Source organism: Neopelma chrysocephalum, unplaced genomic scaffold (genome assembly GCF_003984885.1).
Source record: "Neopelma chrysocephalum unplaced genomic scaffold, ASM398488v2 Primary Assembly neopelma1_23, whole genome shotgun sequence".
NCBI classification, from domain to species: domain Eukaryota; kingdom Metazoa; phylum Chordata; class Aves; order Passeriformes; family Pipridae; genus Neopelma; species Neopelma chrysocephalum.
The window spans coordinates 37,064,727-37,074,589 of record NW_020897691.1 but is presented as its reverse complement, the minus strand read 5'-3'; the positions used below and the strand labels follow the sequence as shown (position 1 = coordinate 37,074,589).

General features: G+C 36.1%; 1 protein-coding gene across 5 annotated transcripts in view; it reads right to left on the bottom strand.

Annotated features, from left to right (window-relative positions):
- Positions 1-247: 247 nt before the first annotated feature.
- The window catches only part of ATG5 (autophagy related 5), a 74,903-nt gene continuing 65,287 nt past the window's right edge, over positions 248-9,863 (bottom strand). For 2 of the 5 annotated variants that reach the window (XM_027694033.1, XM_027694018.1), the window contains one exon: positions 248-2,586. In XM_027694033.1, the coding sequence (XP_027549834.1) occupies positions 2,547-2,586 (40 nt within the window). In that variant the 3' untranslated portion in view covers positions 248-2,546. Of the gene's footprint in view, positions 2,587-6,182; positions 6,802-9,863 lie in introns of those variants that run through there. The other 3 variants (XR_003535974.1, XR_003535976.1, XM_027694025.1) reach the window with 2 other exon arrangements.

Sequence of the window (9,863 nt, the reverse complement as noted above, 5' to 3'; positions counted from 1 at the left end):
AAGTATTTAATTACGCCACAACACATCTTCTATTGTTATTGGCACACTAAGTAAAAGAAACTACAAAAATGTGATTTAACTCAGGTAAAGCAAAGATACCATTTCATTTTTGTGATGATGTGCTTTTGTTTAGATACCTCACCCAACCAGCTCTTTAAGAAGTTTCTACTTATTAAGTATTATTAAATATTCTTGTCACTCCATGAGAAATATCTTTATTTAGTTGGAAATAAAGACAGACTCAAACTTTGTTTTATTTTTTAATAAAGTTTAAATAGTTAAAGTAAGAGGAAAGAACATGTTTTAAAGCCAAAATGTTTTTTGTTCCATGCTAGGCCTTAAAGTTGGATTTACTGGCAAATACGGGTCATGAGAAGAGCTGTATACTTAAAATGCTGGTGTAGAACATATTAAAATAGCCGGTGACTCCCTCCAGTTTACCTTAAAACAAAGGAAACACAATCTCTACAGTTTTTTACATGTATTGCCTCTTATCCTGATTAATGGAAAAATTATGCCTACAAAAGACACTTTTGTTAAATATGAAGACTCTACAAAATATTTGCTTTATCCACTGGGAGGACTTTGAAATTGCCCAAAATATTTAGATATGTCTGCCTAAGGAAGTTTAGAAATGCCAATCCAACAATGTAACAAAAACTCCAAACAAAACTGGAAATTAGAATAACTCAACCAAATCATCCCTCTGTAAGAATATTATATTTCAATTCTGCATAAACAGAGATCAGCATGGTTTGTTTTATTTTAAAAATTCTTCATGTCCTGCAGAATAGAGCATAGGTTGTTTCACTAGTACCTTTTCCCTTCCATTCCCTTCATGCTATTTCCTCGTTAACATTTAAAACACTATCTAACCTGTCTACTGACTTTTTCTGCCCTTAGGGCTCTTCTTAGCTTCAACTCTATCCTCACCCATGGAGATCCTTCCCCTCTTGCTTCATAAAGAGGTTATTATTCATTTGATTGATTTTTCATTTTCTTCCTTTTTCAGATACAGGTAAGTATCCTACCATAAAGGGAGCATGGAAACGAATGGGAACAACACTGGCAGTTACCAGGACATTTACAAGCCAAGACTGTGAGTAGAAACTTCAACAGCCACTATTTTTGAAAGAAGAATGTCATGCTTTCTTTATATTTGATAATATTTGACATATTTGATAATATGTCTACTATAAACATTGTTTTGTGCCACAAACAGCCACAAACTGCAGACAAAGCAATAGAGCACAGTTTGATGAATTCACTGTAACAAAAAAATTGGTAGAGTTCTAGTAGCATCTGCAATGGTAACAAACATTTAGAAACCAAAACGATCCAATAACCTAAAAATACATCTGCTAAACTAAGGAAAAATCTGTGCAATGAGATTAGAAGCTTCCACATTTCGGACTGATTGCTTAGGGACCACAGATGTGAGGAAGTATTAGCTTGGAAAAGCCTCAGCTTTCCAAAATTCAAAATCATTAAAAAGCAATCTGTTCATCATTTTATGATTTAACTGTTTTCTAGTCTATGGAAATAAACAGCAGGATACAATCCTGTTTGCAACATCCATTTAGTTTTCTTTTTTTTTTAAAAAAAAAACTTTTTAAAGTAAATTAAGAAAATATTCTTGGAGGAAAAAAAAATAGATGAGCACAAAGAAATGCCATGACGAATCCTGAGACAAATTATCCTACATCATTGCTAGTTTATGAAAACCGGTTTGAATAATAAACACACTAGAGTATTCAGTGACAGCATACAAATCAAAAGTATTTGTAAATTATTAAGTTGTGCATGTTTTTAACTGAAAAAACATGCTCATAGGCTTACTTTAAAATCTCTCACTGCTTGTTATCAAAGTTAAAAGATCATTTGCATACCAATACATATACTGTAAACATGAACTTCTCATTAAGGAAAGATGGATTTACAGTAATTTGATCTTTTACAAAAAGCTACTGGTAACCGAATCTCTCAGTGTCTAACTTTCTAGAAAATCGAACCAGTGTTTCCACCCTCAAAGCTGAAACACTACCACTTTACGAAACAGCCCTGTTTATTTGTTAATCAGAAATACAATCAAGTGACATATTTCCATTTGCTTTTCGGCTGACAGTTTTCAGCTTCATTATATTTTACAAGAAAACAGCAGACTTGCAGAAGTCCTGTAAATTCTTTCATATCGCAACTGATTTAATTATAGCAGTGAACAAACGCAGCAGTGATGCAAAATAAGATCAGCCCAATTGCCCTTATCTGATGACAGGATCTCTCTTCCTGTTTGGCTTACAGCAGTGAGGACTTCTTGTTTTGTTTCGGCTTTTTGTTGGTTTCTTTTTTTCTGGTCAGGCTGCCTCTGTCAAGACTGACAGAAGCAAGAAGTTGACATGCCCTTATAATTCCAGCTTGAGAATGATCCTTATACGAATATAGTTGAGTTTCAATCAGTAGGTCGGGGAATGATACTAATGTGGAGAAAATTATCTGGATAGCTCATATGTTCGCTTAGCCACTGAATGGGTGTTTCCAGCATTGGCTCAATTCCATGAATCATCACTTGAGTCTTCTGCTCTCCATCTAATTAAAAAAAAAAAAGATAAACTACTAGTATACCATCCAAAGTTCAGAGAAAAATTAAACATTTACTCAAACTTCATTTATGGTAAATTTAACTGGTGTTAACAGAATTTAACATTTAACAGAACAAAAAGTAGGAACCATCAATGTGGAGAAAGCTGAGATTCTATCATCTAAACCAGAAACTTTGAGTTAAAATTAATTCCAAGAAAAAAGTGGGTTAAAATGAAACTTAATGAAAACGCTATTCTTCCTTACTAGTTGTAAGGTTGTTTTTTTTCTTTCCCTACAGTGATCACAGCTTGGTGCCAACCCAGTTAAGGCATATCCACCTGGCCTGGCTGTAAGGCATATGAATATAATACCTGTAATATTCTTGAAGTAATTTTGTTTTGCTAAGAATAATTTATGTAGATCGCTAGCAAAATTTCAGAGTTACTCCAAGGGCTGAACTGGCATCAACTCTTTCTCACTTAGTTTCATCTCTTGGAAAAGCTAAATTAGCAAATGATTCCCAGTATGACAAGAATATTTTCTAAGAATATTTCAATTCTTTTTATTTATACTTGTCCCAGAGGATGCAAGTACTTTGATCCTTTGATTCAAATTATGGGAACCAGCTAAAGCAACTGACATAACTGTCATGACATGAACTAAAACAACAAAAAATGAATATTTATTTCAGAGTCCTGAGATGAGAAGAGTATACAAAATATGCTTCAAATAATGGTTGAGGGGGGGAAAGTAGGCAGTGACCTTTTAGTGATTTTATACTACACTATGGCATTCTCACATGGACCTACCACAGTGAAATCTACATTCAGTGGTCAAAAATATCACTGCCTTTAGTAACTGGCATTTTATGCCCCCCTTCACTGTCTGTATTACAGAACAAACCACCATCTTCCCCTAGAGCTGCATGAAAGAGAGAAGAATCTAGAGGTGAAGGTACCGTTACTGCTCTTTCATTCAACCACACCAGTTGCAGCATAATTTCTATTTTATAATTAGACAAAATCTTGTCTAGTTGTTGATAATCAAAATGATTTGACAGCTGTCTGAAGAAGTTTGTAGTATAACCAGGTACCTATGCCAGTGCACAAAGTTACACTGGGAAGAATCATCCTTAAATATGCAGTTGACTTCATGCTAGTAATAATTCTTCCTGTGAGAGCAGACAGTTATGTTTGCTTAAATTAAAGCATTATACTTCTGTTACTTGTTACTTACATACAGTATATTCTGTACAAATTCTTGATTCCCTGAATGGCATAATATATGCATTATTGCACTAAATTAAGCATAAACAATTGCTGGTTTCTGGTTTTATTGCAGACAAATCTGAAGAATGAAGTACGTAATTTAAAAACAAACTTCTGGTATTTCCAGCCAAAACATATATTTATTGGGCTGAAACATTACCAGTCAGATTGTCAAGAGTATAACTCCAAAAGAAAAGATCTTGGAAACCCAGTTTTTCCATTCAGAAGTTAGGGAACACCTAAATATTCCTAATATCTAAGTAACCTCCAAATATATGTACTTAACACTTCCAAATGAAAACCTACCTATGGTATTCCTTAAACTGGTCAGAGTTAGTGACCTTTTTTTTACATTTTATAGTATTACTTAATTTTCAGAAAACACTAATTTGCATAAAAACAGATGACAAAATGCTGTTTTGGCATTAGCACTGTGCTAGCATCCTATGAATATCAGACTCATCTTAGCAAGAACTTGTAAAAAATAGATTAAATGCTTTAGAACCTCAGTATCACCTTCTTGTCATTGGAGGAAAGGTTTATACATGATAAACATTTTCTTTGGCTCTTCTTTTACTGCGTGACACAGTGTTTTTTATGTATGTGCGTGTACTCGATGCCTCTTGCTTAGAAATGAAATGCAGTTAATCTGGGTGTCCCATTCCCTGCTCCTTACCCAGCTTTGTCCCTTTCTCATACAAGTCTTTTATTCTGTTCCTCAGCAAACTGAGAAAGTCTCAGAGGTAAATGAAGAATTTACAGTTTAATTAAAGTCTAAATCTCTGCATTAGCATTGTTTGTGCTGTAGTATTATCTCTGACAAAGCATCACTTCTCCTTAATTCCTTTTCCCCTTGAGGCTCGACTAAAAAGATCTTATCTACCAATTCTGTATTTACTACAGCCTTCTTTCAAAAAATCCATTGTTTTTACTTTAACATTCTTCCCTCTTTTTGTTACTAGGGGCCATAAACTCTCACTTAAGTCACATTTACCCAAACTTTCCTCAACTTTCATGCTTTCAGTCACACACCCGATTTTAAATCAAATACAGAGCCTCTCTCCAACAGATATCTTCTAGACTTTTTGTAGCAAAGTTGTCAACAGCAAATACACTAATAACATTACTGATAAGTATGCTTGTTTTCTCAACAGCTGTCTAATTCTTATCCATTTCCACTGTCATCTGGGTTCTGGGTGACTTGCTAGCTATCATGAAAGCTTCATCCACCTGTTTTACAGATTTAATAGAATCACAAAATATACACCAACTGCTGTCCTCTTCTTCCCCACCCCATATTCTATTCTTTTTGATAACAAAAAGTCTTTTTAAACTGACAAAATGCATCTACAAAGTGTACAAGTTGCTAAACACAACATGTATTTAAATGAGTGGTGCAAGATTTAAATGACCTGATGATATGGTTTGAAGCTGGCTCCCTGCCAAGTCTCCAAACCTTACCACCAGAAGTTCCCCCCCCCAACAAAAAAAAACCTCAGGGAGAAGAGGGAGAAAAACTAAGAAAAACCCGAAAACGAGAGAGAGACAACCAAAGTGATATATATAAATATATTTACACTTATATACAATTTCACAAGGGAAAGGGAAAGGGGAAAAGGAACAAAACTAAAATAAAATATATATATATATATATATATCCCAATCAGTAGCCCGAGATCTAGTAACTAAAGAACAAAAGAGTTAGCAAAGAAGATATCTCACTACTCTCCTGGGACAACCGAGAGTCGCTCCGGAACGATCGCCGGCAACCTCTGTCTCCCAAGGTCGGCAAGGCCTAACCAGGCCTCGCTCCCCAACACGGCAGACTCAACAGCAGGGAACCTGCACCTCCAAGCCGCCGGAAGGAAAGAGAGCGAAGGCCTCTCCTCCTCTCTTCTTATAGTCTGGCTTACGTAAAAATCGTAGGGAATACTGGGTAAATCTGGACCCTTCCTTGGTTACAAACTGGTCACCAAGGAAGGCCTAGCCCAAACCACCACACCTGATTACAAAGATTAATGCCACTCTATGTCATTGGACCAGGCCTATGAAAATTAGGGCAAATAGTTCTGCTCATCATAGTGCACAGAGTCCAGACCTGATGATATCATTGTTGTCAATACCCATTTTACAATATTCAGTAATGTAGTTTAAAACCCCCATGATTTCCTCAAAACCAATAAGTTCAAATTTTCCAGTAACATCGACTTTTTATTTCCTCTTAGAATCATGTTACGTATCACATGACCTAAGATGGTTTCTTTTACTTTGTTGCAAATTAATATCAGAAATAAGATGAAGTGGAAATACAAGAAAAACAAAAGCATAGCAATATATGTTTTGTAGGAAGTTTTTATTGTGTGTGTACATAATGACTACTTAAAATCAGAATCACTCCATTACTGACGTGATGGACAAATAACAAACACTGTTTTGGCATTTGCAAAAAAAAAAAAAAAGGTTGAAAATCAATTAAGTCATAATATCAGAGTTGTTGTCCCAGGATTAAACGATTTTTCTTTTCTTTCTTTGTGGAACTCCATCAATAAAGAAGATAGTATAGCCCCCAAAAGTCACTAGTGGCAAGAGAGAAGCACAGATGGCAAAGCTTTTTGGCAAAACCTAAAAATATTCCATCTCCAGAATGCAGGTAATTATGCTTACACATTATGTACTAAGACATTTTTGAGACATTTCAGACCACTTAATTTAGACACTAAGTCAAGGCTGCAACACTTTAAGTAGGTACCTGACCTAGGCTAATGAATCGTACCATGTGAAGTCAGAAGAGTTTTCCACTGTACAGAAAATGGAGAGAAACAGGCACCTCTAAAACAAAGGGCTTAAGAAGAGATCTGCTTCTCAGTCATTTCAGTGTTCCTGATCAGGAAACCACCTTGATCCAGCCGAAGAAAGTATTGGCAAAGGCATCTCTTTTGCAGATAAGCATCTGCTGGAAGGAAGCAGGAGAGAGTGGCCTGTTGCATCTCAACAGAGTTCTTGAGGCAGTGGCTCAAAGCCCTCCTCAACCTGAGACAGCTTGAGTCCACTCTCCTTTCTTTAAGGGGAATGTCCTAACTACTATAATATTTGCTGTTGTGAATCCTCAGTTTACTTAAAAAACCCTCAATGTTCAGGGATCAGTGAGATACAGCAAAAGAACAAAAAAGAAAATCTGTAGTCTTCAGAGAAGGTGGGAAGATGCGCAATGTCATGGTATCACACAGTAAGTTTCTCCATTCCCTTTAGCTATGTAAGTTATGGCTTGCAAAGTAAACCACTCAATATTAGGAAAATGAGCTTATTCAGCATCAATTCAGATTATTGCATTTTAAATACATTTTTTACACCTTATTATTACTTACCTTATTATTTAAAAAGAAAGAATTGAAGATGGAGGGAAAAGCTAAGGTTGGTTTAGTTTTGAGACGCAGTCAAGTGCCTAAGAGCACCATAGTGAGAAGGCACTACTTCTGCTAGAGGTACTTATTTCAGCAGTTTTTCACACAGATTAAGACCTCAATGCTCACCAATGCTGCAGCGACATTCTCCCTTTCACCTACACAAGATCAGCTCCTTCAGACAGACTACATCTGTGATGTACCACTTAAAATTCCTTAGTGGGATGAAATACCTCCCTTTCGATGTGTGGCCTCAAGCAATCACCCATCAGGACAATCTAGCAGGCTTAAATCCCTTCACTGACAGACAATACAAGATATTCAGGATTTAGCAGAAGTGTCCCTGGAGTACTCAGTTGGAATCCTCTGTATGCAAGTGCTCTGCATAGCAAGTCCCAGAACCCACCCATAGTCAGGGGCAGCACCACTTACAAAATTGGCTTTACAGCCCTAAATAGCGAAATAGAACTCAGTGCTTCAAACTACAAGCAAACTCCTTGCATGATACAAGGCCATGGAACTATATTGGACAATGATACTTAAATGTGTAAGGAGTAAATACAACCAAGTGTCATGCAGTAGCAGCATTTTAATAATGTAACATAACTAGATTCCAGCTTTCTCAGTTGTGAAGTGAGCCATAGATGCTTGCTTATCTTCAGAATACATCATATTTTCTGGATTAGATGATCCTAAATGTATTACTGGCAATAGCTATATGATACTGTAGGAAAAGTCCTCTTGGGTTAGCATTATAAGAAGCAGAGTTCTCCTTTTGTGCCTGTGGTGTGGCTGCTTTCCTTCCCACTTCTCCTGTTCCTCAGATTACCAGGCAGAACAGGCCCTTAGGCATAAGTATCTTGAAACGCCAGAGCACTCCTTGACAGCATATGCTCAGCACCTGGTGCCTGGGACATCTCTGAATCTGAAGACACACACCAACATCTTCACTGGGAAGATTTTAATCTAGCTCTTTAGGATCCCTAGAAAATGACTTACAGATACATAGCTTCAGTAATGTGCTTTGTGTGAGTAAGGTAATGTGCAACCATTAAGTTTGTTACTGACAGATATGGCTGACCCAATTTTAAAAGCCTAAAGCCAAAGCTGGGCAGAGATAAGTCTCCGGCAAGCAAAAGTGAAAATTTTCTTCTTCGAGCAAGGCTTCTGGTCTAGCACAGAGGATCACATATGTGACACATACATACATATGTGCAATTCTTTACAAAAGACTACTCTATATTAGCATGCAAATTCAAAGACTGTGTTCTAACCTGTAACCACAGGTGGTAAGAAAGCACTGAACAGCAGCTGGAATTATCTTTCCCCTCTGTAGGGGAAAGGACATACAGAGAGGAGACAGTCCCAAACAAGCCTCATAGTCTAGAAAGAAGTACTCCTCCAGTGACTTCTGCACTGGTAATAGAATAGAAACAAACAAGTACTTCACAAACATACTTCATTTTTTGCAATTTTAAGTACGTAGCATCTCTAAAAACCCTCAAACCTCAATATTGTCATCAATGGTTCCATTTGGTACAGGGATCTTTCACCTGCTAGCCCTAAAACTGATGAATACCATCCACCTCTTTAATAATAACCTGTCCAAAACTGAAAGCAGCTTTAATGTCCAATATTAAAACTGACAATGAGTGGGGTACCATTTACAACAAAACAAGCTTCATGATTATGTGTGCTACAAAAAAAATCTCATGTGCCCATAAAATACAAAAAAAAACTAGGCTAAGGGGTATTTGTGAACATTTCCACATCACTTTTGTAATATTTACTATAGCCAGATACCATATATTTTTCAATTTATGGCAAAATATTTCTTTCCTTAGTAAGCAAGCTTGGCTATAGAATGAATTAAACCATCTATAAATCAAGTACTAAAGCATTGCTTTTCTTCAGTATCTTTAAAAAATATTAGAAGTTAAAACCTATTATTTCAGTCTTTTTCATTCATAAACTCTAATCTAACTGGAATATCTCCAATCTGTTTCTGGCATGTGTAGGTGTAAAAGTAACCAAAGTACAGAAATATGGCGAGATGTTCTGACTGAACAGTAATGACAACCTCAATATAAAGGTCTCAAATAGAAAAACATACTTGTATTCTGAACAAATCTTACTTACTTAGCTGAGTACTAAGAGGAGCTCAATACCTACGTACGGGAACTGTATAAAAAAAATTGATTTTGGTTAAATTTCATAGCAAAATGATCACCTGCTCTTTGAATGAACTCAGCACAAGTACTTCAGACACAGAACACTTACGCTCTCTTTACTGATATATTTCACATTTAAGAAGTGATAGCTTCAAGGTCTAAGTTTACTACACATTCTACTGAGCAGCGGTTTTTTTAGTTAAAATTCTTTAAATTGGAATAAAATCTTAGTAGGAGTTTTCAGAAGCTTCACAGTAGCCCCCAGGCCTTCCTTACTTTTTTGTGAATTCCATCCTATGAAAAAACGACCCTGTTTGTCACAGTAGTAGGCTTTATTGCTAGAAGTGACTCATTTTCCTTAGCAATCTTAACATACTTTTAACCTCACTTTGACCACACATAAACTACTACCAAAATCCTTATTTCCTTCCTCTCCTCTAATT